This window comes from Entelurus aequoreus, linkage group LG06, assembly GCF_033978785.1.
Source record: "Entelurus aequoreus isolate RoL-2023_Sb linkage group LG06, RoL_Eaeq_v1.1, whole genome shotgun sequence".
NCBI classification, from domain to species: domain Eukaryota; kingdom Metazoa; phylum Chordata; class Actinopteri; order Syngnathiformes; family Syngnathidae; genus Entelurus; species Entelurus aequoreus.
In genome coordinates, this window is record NC_084736.1 from 19,493,808 (window position 1) to 19,512,201 (window position 18,394).

General features: G+C 39.0%; 1 protein-coding gene across 1 annotated transcript; it reads left to right on the forward strand.

Moving 5' to 3' along the window:
• The first annotated feature begins 384 nt into the window (after positions 1–384).
• Positions 385–12,664, forward strand: LOC133651466 (GTPase IMAP family member 8-like). The gene is made up of 4 exons (XM_062049415.1): positions 385–1,183; positions 3,535–4,230; positions 4,299–4,904; positions 11,904–12,664. Exons 1-4 carry the CDS (start codon positions 514–516, stop codon positions 12,485–12,487), a joined length of 2,556 nt encoding a protein of 851 aa, XP_061905399.1. The 5' UTR covers positions 385–513; the 3' UTR covers positions 12,488–12,664.
• The last annotated feature ends 5,730 nt before the right edge of the window (positions 12,665–18,394 follow it).

Below are 18,394 nucleotides of genomic sequence, written 5' to 3' on the forward strand. Positions count from 1 at the left end.
AAGATTTTCTACGTGGGGAAAACCAAAATATCCTATTTGAATAGTTATTTTCAAAATGTAAACATTTTAAACAACAATAGAGAATATGTAATGATTTGTGCTAAAATTAAGATCAGTTATTGACTACAAATAAGTGAATAGCTCTGAAAACTAGGGACATTTTTAGGAATAAAATTTCACATCTTGGCCAAGTGTGTGTGTGCCCTTGGAAGAGGCTCCACTGAACCGGAAGTAGTCAGTGAAATAAGCCCGCTTTGGCATATTTTCACAGAAAAGTAATCTCTCATCACAATTAAAAACTTGCTATGGTACGCAGCCGGCTTCCTCGATCTCTAAAATACCAGCAAGCACAAAATGGCTGCCAGCGGTACACAAAATGAATGATAGAAGCGTTCGTACACAAAGACATATTTGGCTCGATTTAAAAGTTCAGGACCCGATTAGTTTTTAAATCGGGGTTTGGAAACACGCTCCTGACTGTGTGGGATCATAACTGTTCTTACTCTTTTGTCCATGTCAGCGGACGGCTGGTGCCCGCCACAGTTGAAGATCGTGCTTCTGGGAGGCAGGAACTCAGGGAAGAGCTCCTTAGGAAACCTCCTCCTGGGCAAAGAGGAGTTTGTCACCAAGGAGAGGACCACATGCTCCAGGAGGCTGTCCCAGGTGGGGCGATGCTGGCTGACAGTGGTGGACACCCCCGGCTGGTGGTGCGACTTCACCGCAGCGGAGACCACCCGGCTGGTGAGGAGCGAGATCCAGGCCAGTGTCCCTCTCTGCGCCCCCGGTCCGCACGTCTTCCTGGTCGCGGTCAAGTCTGGCTCGGACTTCACTGAGAGGCGTCGCCGGGCCCTGGAGGAGCATGTGGGTCTCCTGGGGGAGCGGGTCTGGACTCACTGCCTGGTGGTCTTCACCTCCACGGACAAGGAGCGGCGAGGGGTCGCGGAGGGGGCCGGGGTATGCTGGCTGAAGGACAAATGTGGACAAAGATGTCTCAGCTTGAGCCGTGTACGTGACGCTTCAGAGCTGGTGGAGAACATCCAGAGACTGGTCGCGGGAAATGGAAACAGAGTCTTCGAATTGACGGAGGACGTCTGCAAGGCCATCGCGGACCTGAAGAGACGAGTGGAGGAGGACGCCCACGCCAGGTTTCTGATGATGAAGACTCAGAGGTCCGTCATGAGAGGTTAGAGGACACTGGTGCATCGAGGGCTATTCTTGGGTCTAGGATCGGGTTTGGTTTTGGGGTTTTGCTGCTAAATTGTGTAATTAAGGTCAGTAGATTTGATGGTATAAAAATGGCAGAATATTGCCATAAAAATAACAGTGGTACTGTTTTTCAATTTACAGTAATGCTCCGTAATAACAACAAACGTAGATTTTAGGGTGAAAAAAATGGCAGCTAAGTGGTTCGGATTTTACGGTAAGATACCATTTTCCATTTACAATAATACGCTGTAAATACAACAGTTGTGGGAATAACAGTAAAAAAAATGCTTAGTTGCCAGAATTTTATTTGCGAAAATCAAAGGGGTTTAAAAAAAAGACATTGCAGTGGACAAAATGTTACCGTAAAAAATGGTACAGGTTCACGGTAAAAACAAACAAAATGGCAGCTGAAATTTTACCATTAAAATTCAAAGTGGTAAAGATTTTCCATTTAAAGTAGTGTAGACTGAAAAAAACAACAGTTGTAGATTTCACCCTCCAAAAATTGGTAGCTCAGTTGCCAGAATTTTACCGTAAAAATAAAAGTTTTTTATTTTACATTTTTTTCCATACATAGTAATGCACTGTAAAAACGACCGTAGATTTGCGGGAAAATACCCCACAAAAAAACCTGGCAGCACATATTTTTACTGTAAAATTTTTAATCGTACAGTTTTTCCATTTACAATAATACGCTGTGAATACAACGGTTGTAGGAATTACAGTAAAACACTGGTAGCTTAGTTGCCAGAATTTTGTTTGCGAAAATAAAAGTGGTGCCGTTTTTTCCATTCACAGTAATGCACTGTAAAAACCAGGACCGTAGATTCTACAGCATAAAAAAAGGCGTTTCAGTCGCCAGAATTTTACCGTAAAAAATGGTACAGTACTGTAAAAGTTTTGCCATTTACTGTAAATACAACAGTTGTACAAATTAGAGTAGAAAACTGGTAGTTTAGCTGCCAGAATTTTCTTTTCGAAAATTAAAAGTGGAACTGTTTTTTCCCATTCACAGTAATGCACTGTAAAAACCAGTACCATAGATTCTACAGCATAAAAAAAGGCGTTTCAGTCGGCAGAATTTTACCGTAAAAAATGGTACAGGTTCACGGTAAAAACAAACAAAATGGCAGCCAGAATTTTACCGTAAAAATTCAAAGTGGTAAAGTTTTTCGATTTAAAGTAGTGCAGACTGAAAAAACAACAGTTGTAGATTTTACCATTTAAAAATTGGTAGCTCGGTCAGCAGAATTTTACCGTAAAAATAAAAGTGGTACCAGTTTTTTTCCATACACAATAATGCACTGTAAAAACGACCGCAGATTTACGGAAAATACCCCACAAAAAAAACCTGGCAGCACATATTTTTACTGTAAAAATAAAAATCGTACTGTTTTTCCATTTACAATAATACGTTGAAAATACAACAGTTGTAGGAATTACAGTAGAAAACTGGTAGCTTAGCTGCCAGAATTTTATTTGCAAAAATAAAATTGGTACCGTTTTTTTTCCATTCACAGTAATGCACTGTAAAAACCAAGACCGTAGATTCTGCAGCATAAAAAAGGCATTTTAGTCGCCAGAATTTTACCGTAAAAAATGGTACAGGTTCACGGTAAAAACAAACAAAATGGCAGCTGAAATTTTACCATTAAAATTCAAAGTGGTAAAGATTTACGGAAAATACCCCACAAAAAAAACCTGGCAGCACATATTTTTACTGTAAAAATAAAAATCGTACTGTTTTTCCATTTACAATAATACGCTGTAAATACAACAGTTGTAGGAATTATAGTAGAAAACTGGTAGCTTAGCTGCCAGAATTGTATTTGCCAAAATAAAAGTGGTACCGTTTTTTTTCCATTCACAGTAATGCACTGTAAAAACCAGGACCGTAGATTCTACAGCATAAAAAAAGGCGTTTCAGTCGCCAGAATTGTTCCGGAAAAAATGGTACAGGTTCACTTTAAAAACAAACAAAATGGCAGCCAGAATTTTACCGTAAAAATTCAAAGTGGTAAAGTTTTTCCATTTAAAGTAGATTTTACCCTTTCCAAAACCGGTAGCTCAGTCGGCAGAATATTACTGTAAAAATAAAAGTGGTACCGTTTTTTCCATTCACAGTAATGCACTTTAAAAGCCAGGACTGTAGATTTTACAGCATAAAAAAAGGTCTAAAAACGGTCCAGGTTAACGGTAAAAACGACAAAAAAAACACAAAATGACAGGCGGAATTTTACCGTTAAAATTAAACACAGTGCAGTTCTTCCATTTCCTGTTGAAGATGTACACGGACTACTCTAAGTTAGAGCGTTGTGTGTTTTCCAGACCGGGTGCGTCCTCTCACTGATGTCCGGATTGTTCTGCTTGGAGCCAAAGGTTCCGGAAAGACGTCAGCACTCAATACGATCCTGGGCCGGGAGGAGCCGGTGTCGTCCGGGAGAACGTCCAGCTGTGCGGTGGCGAGAGGCGTGGCCTTCGGGAGACGGGTGACGGTGGTGGACACGCCCGGCTGGTGGATGAACTACTTCAGCGACGAGAGCGCTGTCTTTGATCGGAGACAAATCCAGCTGGGTCCGTCCTTGTGTGCCCCCGGTCCTCACGTCTTCCTGCTGGTGGTCCGCGTGGACCGGGCCTTCTCCGAGACCTACGAGAGGGCGGCCGAGGAGCACCTGGAGCTGCTGGGCGGGGACGTCTGGAGGCGCGTCATGGTGCTGTTCAGCTTCGGCGACTGGCTGGGCGGGACCACCGTCGAGACGCACATCGAGAGCGAGGGCGAGGCCCTGCGCCGGCTGGTGGAGCGCTGCGGGAACCGCTACCACGTCCTCAACAGCAGGACCCGAGGAGACGGCTTCCAGGTGAGGGAGCTGGTAGGGAAGATGGAGGAGGTGGTGGCGGGCTGCGGCGGCCGGCATCATGAAGAGGACCTGACGCGTGTGGCCCAGCTGGAGAGGACGATGAGCGCTGACAGGACGAGGGCCCGGCACAGACTGATGAGGAGGACGGTGGCCGGCGTGCGCCTCGGTGAGCCAAGCTCTGTATTATTTATAAACTTGCTCCCGTCCACCAACATGGGCTTGTGGATGTTTCAGAGAAGCTCCGCCCCCTCAGAGAAGTCACCTTGCTGCTGGTCAGCGACAGGAAGACGGGCAAGAGCTGCTGCGGAAACACCATCCTGGGCGAAGGCCGCTTCCCCGCTGACCGCCGGACTACTTCCTGCACCGAGGAACGAGGCAGGATAGGTGACAGAGTGGTGACGGTGGTCGACACGCCCGTCGGCTTCCGCGTGACCCCAGACCTCCTGAGGGCGCCCTGCGCCGTGCTGCTGGTGGTCAACGCCAGCTCATCGTTCTCCGAGCACAGAGGCGACGCGCTGGAGGCTCAGCTGGAAGGGGGCGGGGACTCGGCCTGGGGAAAGGCGCTGGTACTGTTCAGCCACGGCGACTGGCTGGGGGACGCCGGCATCGAACGACGCATCGAGAGCGAGGGGGCGGCACTGCGCAGGCTGGTGGACAGGTGCGGGAACAGGTACCACGTGCTGGACAACAAGCGGCGGGGGGACGGCGGGCAGGTGGTCCGGCTGATGACGCAGGTGGACGAGATGATGGCGGCTTCTCGTCACGAGAGGACACTGCCGTCCATTGCACGCCCGAACACGCTCTGCAGGAAGGATCCACGTTTGATGCCTTCACATGACGGTGAGTCTTAATCAACGTTTTGTGTGTGTGTGTTGCAGAGGTGTGGACTCGAGTCACATGACTTGGACTCGAGTCAGACTCGAGTCATGAATTTGATGACTTTAGACTCGACTTGACAAAATGTAAAGAGACTTGCAACTCGACTTAGACTTTAACATCAATGACTTGTGACTTCACTTGGACTTGAGCCTTTTGACTTGACATGACTTGCTACTTTCCCCAAAACCCAAAGCTTAAAAAGTTATTTGGGAGCGCGCCGCTCCGTATTTTTCATTTTGTACGTGTCTGTCTGTCTATCAGCGTGTGTGCTGCCTGTCAGCTGGTGTGCTGTCAGTACAACAGCCAATCAAATTAGTTATACGTTGTTTTCATCACACAGCATTCATCCAATTGCAGGACAACCACCGAACAAGAGTTGTCAAACAATGCGGCAGAGAGAAACAATTATGCCAAAGTTGGTTTCGTTCGGGTATAAAAACTACGACTTGGTCAACAAAAAACGAATTGCGTATGCAAATCACGCAGTTCGAATATTACAGACGGAGACGCAACAACTTCCAACTTCGTTCGACATTTGAAGTTGCCCAAAGAAGGGTAAGTTTTGAATGTAAGATAACGTTTATTGGCTAAGTAACATGACTTTTATTTGCTGTGTAGTTAAATCAGTGAGGCTGTAAACTCACTGCTAACGTTATAACCATAGACATGTTTTAAGGGTACGCAGCATCGAGCGCTACTGCCTACTGGCGCAGACGAGACGCGGGGCCGCCATCTTGGAGTGGTGATCCGCTCCACTCAGTGCAATTCATTTGGCAGGAGCAATGAACTGTCAGCGCATTTAATTCATTTTACCTCACTGAATACCACTGATTTTCACGCGGTTTTTTGTCATACGTGTAGCTATGATAACGGACACATGTTTTGGCAAGTTTTATTATTCATAGTTTGCTTAACAGTAATATAATATTCTTATACGCTATAAATGACCAGACGTCCGAGATCAAAACTGGGAATATAATCCCAGAGAAGGGGGAAAAAACGGTAAGCTATTTTTAAATTGAAGAAACAATATGATTAGGTTATATATACATGCGTATATCCTACATAAACAATGAATGAATACTTTAGATATCTATATATCCTAGGGACCTATAGACTGTATCTCTGTTGCTGCAGCAGCAGAGAGTTTATTCTGTCTTGACACTTTGTATTGATATTTTGTATTACATTCTTCCCTTAAATGATCATGTTTACAGTGATTGTTATGTATGTATTTTTTATGTATGTCGCTTTGGATAAAAGCGTCTGCCAAATACTTAAACATATATAAACACCTGAAAGTCTTTATATCAGCTAAAACCACCAATTTGTTTCACTACATTCAGAATAAAACCAAATGCTGTTTTACCCAACAATGTTAGTATTTGAATATTGTTACTTGAAGACTTATTCCTGGTTACAATTATACTGTTAAGAAAGTATTGTCTTATATTTTGCCTAAAATGAGAATGCATCATAATCAGTGGCGGCTGGTGAATTTTGTTTTAGGTGGGGCTGAAAGTTTGTAAACCAAACCCCTGTAGGGGGGTCATCCTCCCCCAGAAGATTTATTTGTGATTTTCACATACAAATATTGAAGATCTTTGCTCCTTCTCAACTCTGTGGTAATATTATTTTCATAAAATACAACCAATAGTATGTTAATGTTTGTTTTTGAAAATGTGTTTATTCTGTAAAGGAATGAGTTAAATGTTTAAAATTGTTTAAACTATTAAAATTACTGTTAATAGTGCTGTTATGAATTGCAATGTCAGCACTATTTTTTTTCTTGCAATTTCAAATGCACTTGTTTTAATAAATACATACAGCGTTTTAAAAGCATACACAATCTGTGTAAAAATATTAGTCTGTGGTTAAAAGGACTTGAAAGGACTCGAAACTCAAATGCAGGACTTGTGACTTGACTTGAGACTTTCCAGTCTTGACTTTGGACTTGACTCGGGACTTGCCTGTCTTGACTCGGGACTTGACTCGAGACTTGAGGGCAAAGACTTGAGACTTACTTGTGACTTGCAAAGCAATGACTTGGTCCCACCTCTGGTGTGTTGGGTCGGGGGCGGTCTGGGCGTTCGGGTGTTTCCGTGCAGGATTGCCCAGAAATCTGAGGCGAGCGCCAATCGTTGGAGAAACCCTCCACACAAACATGAGACGCCTCCAACGGGGGCCTACGACACGTGTTCTTATAATAATAATAATAATAATAGATTTTATTTGTAAAAAAATTTAAAAATTAAAAAAAATAAATAAAAAAAGCACTTTACATTGAGCAAACAACCTCAAAGTGCTACATTGTATTGAAAAAAAAAAAGATAATAAAAAATAAATAAATAAATAAAAATAAAAACTAGAACAGCCTAATACAGGGGGTGTCCAAACTTTTTCCACTGAGGGCCGCTCACGGAAAAATTAAAGCATGTGGGGGCCATTTTGATATTTTTAATTTTCAAACCATAACAAAATATATGGATTTTTTATTTATTTGACCTTTAGGGGTTCCCGGGGACCATAAAGGGTCTCAGTCATTAAAATGTTAAAAATAAATCTGACTATTTTTTTAAAATTATTTAACGCTTACAGTAAATCTCTATATCAACTTCAAGTTGATATAAAGTAATACAAATTAAAAAAAAATGTTTTATGGCTTTTCTGTCAAAAAAACCTTAGTTTTTTTTTTAGAGTAAAACTGAAATATGCAGTATTTAGTAATTAGAGCCCTAAAAGATCAATAATGCAGGACACCATTGATTTTAATTATTTCATATTTTTGAGTAATCACAGTGAAAAGATAAATAAAAAATCACTAATATATTTGGGATCCAAAAGGTGCCCCACTCATAAAGTTTTTATTAGGTTTTTCTTTTACTTTCAACACTTAAGTTACGAGATCAACTTCAGATATATCTGTCGATTTTATGCTGGAACTATTATTTTGTTTGTTTTATGCGCTTTGTCAAGAAAACTTTGATGTTTTTTATATGGCTGCTACACAATATATGCAATATTTACCACATAAAACATTTTAAAGTGAAATATTTGAAGTAATTGGAGCCTGAAATAAGTCATTATAACATGGATTTTTTGTCATTATTTTTTTTTTTTTGAACAATGGCAAAAAAAGAAAAATAAAGAAAGACAAAAGAAAAAAAACAGCCTGCATGGCAGCTTTTGTGTCAACATTACAACTTTTTCTCGTTAGATTTCACCTCATTCCACTTTTTTTAATGTTCTTTTTTAATTTTACAATAGTAATTCCAGAATGTGTGGCGGGCCGGTAAACAATTAGCTGCGGGCCGCAAATGGCCCCCGGGCCGCACTTTGGACACCCCTGGCCTAATAGCTAGACCTAGTATACATATATCTATAAAAATACTTTTTTAAGAAAAAGGGTTTTAAGCCTTTTTAAAAGCATCCACAATCTGTGGTGCCCTCAGGTGGTCAGGGAGAGCATTCCACAGACTGGGAGCGGCGGGGCAGAAAGCCCGGTCTCCATAGTTCGTAGCTTTGTCCTCGGAGGTTGGAGGAGGTTAGCCTGTCCGGAGCGGAGGTGTCGTGCGGAGGATTTGGGGGTGAGTAGTTCTTTGGGGTAAAGGGGGCATTTCCATGGAGGCACTGGTGGGTTAGTAGGGAGACTTTGTATTCAATCCTGAGTGGAACAGGAAGCCAGTGAAGGGATTTGAGGATTGGTGTGATGTGGTCGTATTTCCGCACTCTCATCAGGATCCTAGCAGCACTATTCTGTATGTATTGCAGCTTCTGGATGTTCTTGCTGGGGATCCCGACAAGAAGTGCGTTGCAGTAGTTTAGCCTGTCTTAAAGACAGTAGTGTTCACTGCTAAGCTCGTTATCATGGGGGTCCCCGTCCCAAATGATCAAATATCGATCCCACATTTTTGAAATTTATTTTGGCCAGAGGGGGAGCACTTCAAATGTTTACACACACTTGTTATTTCATATGTTGACCAGAGGGGGAGCACTTCAAATGTTTACACACACTTGTTATTTCATATGTTGACCAGAGGGGGAGCACTTCAAATGTTTACACACACTTGTTATTTCATATGTTGACCAGAGGGGGAGCACTTCAAATGTTTACACACACTTGTTATTTCATATGTTGACCAGAGGGGGAGCACTTTAAATGTTTACACACACTTGTTATTTCATATGTTGACCAGAGGGGGAGCACTTTAAATGTTTACACACACTTGTTATTTCATATGTTGACCAGAGGTGGAGCACTTTCAAAACCGACATACAGTCTATTTGAAAAATCCCTCCTTTTTGGCACCACCCTCATTTAGATAGATTTCACCACCAGGGGTGCAAATGAGACATTCTCTATTAGATGCAATGGTTTTTTTCTAGAGATGTCCGATAATATCGGACTGCCGATATTATAGGCCGATAAATGCTTTAAAATGTAATATCGGAAATGATCGGTATCGGTTTCAAAATGATCGGTATCAGTTTCAAGCAGTACAATTTATGACTTTTTAAAACGCCGCTGTGTACACGGACGTAGGGAGAAGTACAGCGCGCCAATAAACCTTAAAGGCACTGCCTTTGCGTGCCGGCCCAGTCACATAATATCGACGGCTTTTCACACACACAGGTGAATGCAAGGCATACTTGGTCAACAGCCATACAGGTCACACTGAGGGTGACCGTATAAACAACTTTAACACTGTTACAAATATGCGCCACACTGTGAACCCACACCAAACAAGAATGACAAACACATTTCGGGAGAACATCCGCATCGTAACACAACATAAACACAACAGAACAAATACCCAATGCAATAGATAGTAAAAAATGTGCGGCAGCGGTTTTTATGGATCTAACTAAAGCATTTGACACAATTAATCACAATATTTTAATCAAAAAACTAGAACGATATGGCATCAGAGGGTTAGTCTTAAACTGGATAAGAAGTTATCTAACGAACAGGAAACAATACGTGAAGCTAGGCGAACACACGTCTACAACACTAAATATATCCTGTGGTGTACCTCAGGGATCAATACTAGGACCTAAATTATTCAATCTCTATATAAATGACATTTGTAAAGTTACAAAAGATTTAAAGTTAGTATTATTTGCGGATGATACAACAGCGTTTTGTTCAGGAGAGAACACACAGGAGATAATACAAATAATAACAGAAGAAATTAACAAATTAAAAAGATGGTTTGACAAAAACAGACTATCGTTGAATCTTAGTAAAACTAAGATAATGCTATTTGGTAACAGTAGAAGGGAAAGTCAAACACAAATACAAATAGATGGAGTAGAAATTGAAAGAGTAAATTCAACTACATTTCTAGGTATAATGATTGATGATAAATTGAACTGGAAATCTCACGTAAAAAATATACAACATAAAGTTGCAAGAAACTCGTCAATAATCAATAAAGCAAAACATGTTCTAGACCAAAAATCCCTTCATATTCTCTACTGCTCACTAGTGTTACCATAGCTGAGCTACTGTGTAGAAATATGGGGAAATAATTACAAGAGTACACTTCATTCATTAACAGTGTTACAAAAAATATCAGTAAGAATAATACATAATGTTGGATATAGAGAACATACAAACCCTTTATTTATTGAATCAAAAATACTGAAATTCCACAACATAGGGAATTTGCAAACAGCTAAAATTATGCACAAAGCAAACTATAACCTGCTACCCAAGAATATACAACAATTCTTCTCAACAAAAGAGGAGAAATATAATCTTAGAGAAAAATGTAATTTAAAACATTTGTTTGCACGTACAACACTTAAGACCTTCAGTATATCAGTATGTGGAATTAAATTATGGAATGGATTAAGCAAAGCAATCAAACAATGTACTAATATGATCCACTTCAAGAAACTCTTCAAACTTAAAGTGTTTACAAAGTACAAAGAAGAAGAACCATGACAAACATTCTCAATTTATTTCATCCATCCATTCATTCATTCTTAAAGTAATCTTACTTATCTCATCATATGAAATATGACTTACTTCACCAATTATTATTATTAAATTCTTACTATTATTTATTTATTTATCTTTATTGTGATTACTTAAGGAGTTTATTGTGAAAAAATTGTGAACAGGAAGTGAACAAAAAGTGTTGCAACTGTTATGTAAAGAAAAGGGGTAGGATTAAATAAGCTCTGCTTCTTCCTACTCCTTTTCGAACATGTTGAAAAGAGAAACTGGAAATTGTGATGTATCATGTTGTATGCTTGAATGTTCGAAATAAACTCAAACTCAACTCAACTCAACTCAATACCCAGAATCCCTTGCAGCACTAACTCTTCCGGGACGCTACAATATCCCCCCCCCCCCGCTACCCCCACCTCAACCCCGCACTCCCAACCATGCCCACCTCAACCTCCTCATGCTCTCTCAGGGAGAGCATGTCCCAAATTCCAAGCTGCTGTTTTGAGGCATGTTAAAAAAAATAATGCACTTTGTGACTTCAATAATAAATATGGCAGTGCCATGTTGGCATTTTTTTCCATAACTTGAGTTGATTTATTTTGGAAAACCTTGTCACATTGTTTAATGCATCCAGCGGGGCATCACAACAAAATTAGGCGTAATAATGTGTTAATTCTATGACTGTATATATCGGTATTGGTTGATATCGGAATCGGTAATTAAGAGTTGGACAATATCGGAATATCGGATATCGGCAAAAAAGCCATTATCGGACATCTCTAGTTTTTTCCATATTGGTACCTTGATTTATGTCCTAACTTGTTCACCCCACACACACACACACACACACACACACACACACACACACACACACACACACACACACACACACACACACACACACACACACACACACACACACACACACACACACACACACACACACACACACACACACCCACACACACACACACACACACCTTGTCACCTTGTTGTTGTAGTCGTTGCAGCGTCCACGAGTCCATCAGTCAGTCCCACAGCAGACGACGAACAAGTGGGTCTTCAGGACGCAGGACGCCAAAGAGGACAAAACGGTGTCGCCGTGTGGACCGGAGAGAACGTCACTTCCTGTTTGCTCGCCATGTTGGCAGGCGCAGACAGGCTGAGGCCCAGAAGAGGACAAAGGTTAACGGTTACATTGCCAGAGTACCTCCAGGCTGAGCTCTCACCCAGACTTCCCATGATGCTCCTGGTGTGGCCTCACGCTCACCTTCAGATGCTTCCAGGCGGGAACGGCAGCCTTGAGCGCTCGCTCTGCAGTCGGCGGCACGTCCAGCGCGACGGCGCCCGCGACCTGGACGAGCTGGAGGCCTTCATCGACCGCTACTTCGACACGCTGCGGGAGCCGCCGCAGTCACGTGAAGCCGGGGCGGACCTGCTCTCCTCCATTGACAAAAAACTGTCCAAACTGGACCTCCCGGAGGACATCAGGGTGGACCTGGCCGAGGTGAGGAGGAGTTTGGAGCACAGCTGGACGCTCATCCAGGACCTGAGACGCAAACACAACAAGAGTTCCCAACACTAGGCACACATTCAGTCAACAATATTATTTTTCATCATAAACATAACTGTGAGTGTCATTGACTTTGCTAACAACTCACACGTTCATCCACCAGAGGGCGCTGTTGCACCAGATGTTCTCAACACTTGAAGACATCATAAACTTTATTTCTGCTACATCTGGTGTCGTTTTTACAATCACGACGACAAAGAAAAATTAACATGTGTTGTGAATAAGAGACAGGAAGTGGTCTTTTTAACGCCGCACACACTTTGAATAGAAATATGAAGATGATCTGAACAAAATCACACTTAAATAAAGTCTATTCTTTCCACTGTGCTTTATTCCCAAGTAGTGCTGACACTAACTAGCTTATATCAGTGGTTTAAAAGAACATATATATTTCTTAATGTCCAATTTTTTTTTTTTTTTTTTTTTTTTTTACCAATTATTAAATAATATAAGGCGTTAATGGCTTATACATACGTACGCACGTCTACAAACACGAAAGCAACCCCAGAGAACAATTCGTTGTTAAATTGGGGTCCTAAGCAGTTTACCAATTTACCATTACCAATTTACCCCACAATTTGGCGATTTTTAAAATTGAATTTGATGCATGTTTTGTACTGAAACTAATTTATAGAAAATAAATGGTTAAATACCAATTTTTGTGTGTGTGCAAATTCACAAATATAAATATTTTACTGTGTAACATTTTTAATGCAATAATGATAAAATAAAATAATTATTAAATTATAAAATAAAATATACAATTTAATTTAAAAATATATATTTTATGAGGTTTGAATGTTGCCTTTAACTTCAATGAGTGCTCTGTAAAAAGTGTAATGTGCCCTTTGTCAGCCACTATTATACTGTATGCTGAAATGTCCTCTGCAGTGGACGTTCTTTTTTGTTTGTTAATTTTTTTTGCAATATTTTGTTTAAAAAAAAAAAAAGAAATCAGAATTAATTAAATTACAAAATAAATTATACAATGAACAATATATTTAACTGAATTATTTTATGAGGTTTGGATGTTGCCATTACCCTCAGTGAGTGCTCTGTTAAAAGTTGAGTGTGCCCTTTGTCAGCCACTATCATACTGTATGCTGAAATGTCCTCTTCAGTGGACATTCTTTTTTGTTTGTTCATTTGTTTTGCAATATTTTTATATATATATATTTTTAAAGAAATCGGAATAAATGAAATTACAAAATAAATTATACAATAAACAATATATTCAACTAAATTATTTTATGAGGTTTGAATGTTGCCATTACCTTTAATGAGTGGTCTGTAAAAAGTTGAGTGTGCCCTTTGTCAGCCACTATTATACTGTATGCTGAAATGTCCTCCACAGTGGACGTTCTATTTTGTTCATTTGCTTTGCAATATCTTGTTTAATAAAAAAAAGAAAAAAAGAATCGAAATGAATTAAATTACAAATAAATACAAATACAAATACAAATAAATAATACAGTAAACAATACATTTAACTAAATTACTTTATGAGGTTTGAACTTTATGTTCATTGAGTGCTCTGTAAAAAGTCAAAGGTTAAAGTTTAGTGTGCTGACTGTGCGCCACTATACAGTATGCTGAAATGTCCTCTGTAGTGGATGTTTCATATTGGTTTGTTCATTTCTTTTGCAATATTCTGATAAAAAAATATAAAAATCTAAATAAATTAAATATGAGACCAATTAACTAAAAACAGACAGCCAATTTGAAAGAAGGAACAAGTAAAAATGGGTAAAAAAAAAATTAAAAATACGTATTTGAAACTTTAAGCCAGGGCTGTCCAGAGTGTGCCCCGTGGGCCATTTGTGGCCTACGACTCTGAGTTTTGTTGTCCCGTCGGAAAAAAATATACAGTAAAAATGTGAGAAAAAGAGCAAAAAGATGTATTGTAAAAAAAAACAATAACTGAAAATTTCATACAAAAATTGAAAAGTAAATATGCGGGGGATATTTAGAAATATATATTTTCTAAATGCTGCAAACAGACATTATATATCAAATCTACATGACAGCTTTGTGTTATAAGTGACAAATTGTTTCATTATTACTATCAGGCTTTTCCTTATTAAATTACGTCATTTTGCTTACATTTTTACTGTTATTTTTTTCTGACAACATGTTGCGGGCTAACAAAACCCGCGCGGCAGTCCGTAATTGGCCCCCTGGCCGCACTTTGTACTAATGATAGTACACTGTCACCTATAACACAAAATCGACACTAAGTATTGTCTTTAAACATACAGTCGTGGTCAAAAGTTGACATACACTTGTAAAGAACATAATGTCATGGCTGTCTTGAGTTTCCAATAATTTCTACAAGTCTTGTTTTTTTTGTGATAGAGTGATTGGAGCACATACTTGTTGGTCACAAGTTTGGTTCTTTTATGAATTTATTATGGGTCTACTGAAAATGTGACCAAATCTGCTGGGTCAAAAGTATACATACAGCAATGAACTTTTCTCCAGAAGGTTTTATCTTTGTTCATGTGATGTCAGATTAAACAAAAATTTTGCTGTTTGGCCACAATACCCAGCAATATGTTTGGAGGAGAAAAGGTGAGGCCTTTAATCCCAGGAACACCAATCCTACCATCAAGCATGGTGGTGGTAGTATTATGCTCTGGGCCTGTTTTGCTGCCAATGGAACTGGTGCTTTACAGAGAGTAAATGGGACAATAAAAAAGGAGGATTACCTCCAAATTCTTTAGGAAAACCTAAAATCATCAGCCCGGAGGTTGGGTCTTGGGCGCAGTTGGGTGTTCCAACAGGACAATGACCCCAAACACACGTCGAAAAAGGTTTTAGAATGGCCTTCCCAAAGTCCTGACTTAAACATGTGGACAATGCTGAAGAAACAAGTCCATGTCAGAAAACCAACACATTTAGCTGAGCTGCACCAATTTTGTCAAGAGGAGTGGTCAAAAACTCAAGCAGAAGCTTGCCAGAAGCTTGTGGATGGCTACCAAAAGCGCCTTATTGCAGTGAAACTTGCCAAGGGACATGTAACCAAATATTAACATTGCTGTAAGTATACTTTTGACCCAGCAGATTTGGTCACATTTTCAGTAGACCCATAATAAATTCATAAAAGAACCAAACTTCATGAATGTTTTTTGTGACCAACAAATATGTGCTCCAATCACTCTATCACAAAAAAAAAAGAGTTGTAGAAATTATTGGAAACTCTAGACAGCCATGACATTATGTTCTTTACAAGTGTATGTCAACTTTTGACCACGATTGTATGTAATATCGGTTTCATAAATATTTTTTTTTACAAGATACTTTTTTTTTACAAGATAAAAAATTATCAAAATATCCCCCACATACTTTGACTTAACACCTGTTAAGGCCCAAGCTGTTTGTTTACATGCTTTTTTTTATTTCTCTTTGCTATTTGGGCTTATTGGACCCTAATTATAATAAAAACTAAGAATAATCTTTTTATATGATGTACTTAGTCCATAAGTAACAAACGCGTACTTCATGTTTAGTGACATGCTAATTCTTATTTTTACACTTTTTTTTTCCAAATTCCATTGTATGTTATACTCTTCTGACACCACCAGATGGCAGTATAAGTGTCCACATAAGGGCCATAAGACCCCAATTCAGTAGTGTACACAATTTTGGAAATAAGAGCTAAAAGGTGCTGTCCACGTATGTGGCCACTAAGCCTTTAGAGCGGGGGTCACCAACCTTTTTGAAAGCAAGAGCTACTTCTTGGGTAGTGATTAATGCGAAGGGCTACCAGTTTGATACACACTTCAATAAATTGCCAGAAATAGCCAATTTGCTCAATTTACCTTTAACTCTATGTTATTATTAATAATTAATGATATTTACACTTAATTGAACGGTTTAAAAGAGGACAAATCACGAAAAAAATGACAATTAAATTTTGAAACATAGTTTATCTTCAATTTCGACTCTTTAAAATTCAAAATTCAACCGAAAAAAAGAAGAGAAAAAGTAGGTAATTCGAATCTTTTTGAAAACAATTTAAAAAAGAATTTATGGAACATCATTAGTAATGTTTCCTGATTAAGATTAATTTTAGAATTTTGATGACATATTTTAAATAGGTTAAAATCCAATTTACACTTTGTTAGAATATATAACAAATTGGACCAAGATATACTTCTAACTTTCTTCTAGATTTTCCAGAACAAAAATTTTAAAAGAAATTCAAAAGACTTTGAAATAAGATTTAAATTTGATTCTACAGTTTTTCTAGATTTGCCAGAATAATTTCTTTGAATTTCAATCATAATAAGTTTGAAGAAATATTTCACAAATATTCTTCATCGAAAAAACAGAAGCTAAAATGAATAATTAAATTAAAATGTATTTATTATTCTTTACAATAAAAAAAAATAATTTACCTTAACATTGATTTAAATTGTCAGGAAAGAAGAGGAAGGAATTTAAAAGGTAAAAAGGTATATGTGTTTAAAAATCCTAAAATCATTTTTAAGGTTGTATTTTTTCTCTAAAATTGTCTTTCTGAAAGTTATAAGAAGCAAAGTAAAAAAAATTAATGAAATTATCTAAACAAGTGAAGACCAAGTTTTTAAAAAATATTTTCTTGGATTTTCAAATTCTATTTGAGTTTTGTCTCTCTTAGAATTAAAAATGTCGAGCAAAGCGAGACCAGCTTGCTAGTAAATAAATACAATTAAAAAAATAGAGGCAGCTCACTGGTAAGTGCTGCTATTTGAGCTATTTTTAGAACAGGCCAGCGGGCTACTCATCTGGTCCTTACGGGCTACCTGGTGCCCGCGGGCACCGCGTTGGTGACCCCTGCTTTAGAGGTTTAATGTTATGCGGCCCTTGGTGGAAAACTTTTCGACACCCCTGATTTAAATCAACCAGTGTTTACATTTTTCAGTGTTTGTTTAAACCTTAATTTAAATATGTAGAAATACATTCATATTTGTATTATTTTTGTTAAATGGATAAATATGCATTATTTTTTACAATAAATGCTAAATTGGTCAAATCTCAAATATTCATATTTGGCGAGTGTGGTCAACAAAATGGTTGAAGTATAAGATAATATAATGCTAATTCATGTATTTGTCTTTATTTAGAATTATTCTCTGTTTCCCCTGACAACATTGCCATCATCACTTCTGCAGACCTTCCTATTCCCACCATCACGTTGTCTCAAATCACATCCCCGTGTCCCCCACTCCCCTCATTAGTCCACTACTGCTGCCTGGAGCCACAGTTCAGGAGAAAAAGACGACTGTTCACTCGCTCACTCACTCACTCACTCACTCACTCACTCGGGTCTCCACGGAGCTTCCCAGTCCATATCCATCTCCATTAGTGGCGAGGCGAGACCCCCTCCCTTCAGGTGTCCTCCTGCCTGCCATCTTTCAGGCGGGAAAAGACAAAGCGGAAGGGCAAAGTTCAGGAACCAATTAAGTCAATGAAGCAAATAGCGTCTATGTCGCAAACACTGGGAACTGAACAGGAGAAAAGTTGGGAACGCCGTCTGCTAAAACAGACAGAAACAGCCAATGAAGCAGAACACTGACACAGCACTTTAGCAAAAGTAAGATATACCAACAATTGCTCGAATTAATAACCAATTTAACTCGACAAAACAATCTTGGTAGGAATTGCGTTTGAATGCTGAAAAGCTGAACTACAATGCTAAATGAATTAATTAACGTGTTGAAACAAGTTGAAAATCTTATTGGGGTGTTACCATTTAGTGGTCAATTGTACGGAATATGTACTGTACTGTGCAATCTACTAATAAAAGTCTCCATCAATCAATCAATCAACAGTTAGCATGATGGCCAGACATCATCAAGTAACAAAATATATGACTCTAGGTGTATAAATGCAAAATTAGTTTTAAAATATCTAGCATGCTCACAGTTAACATAT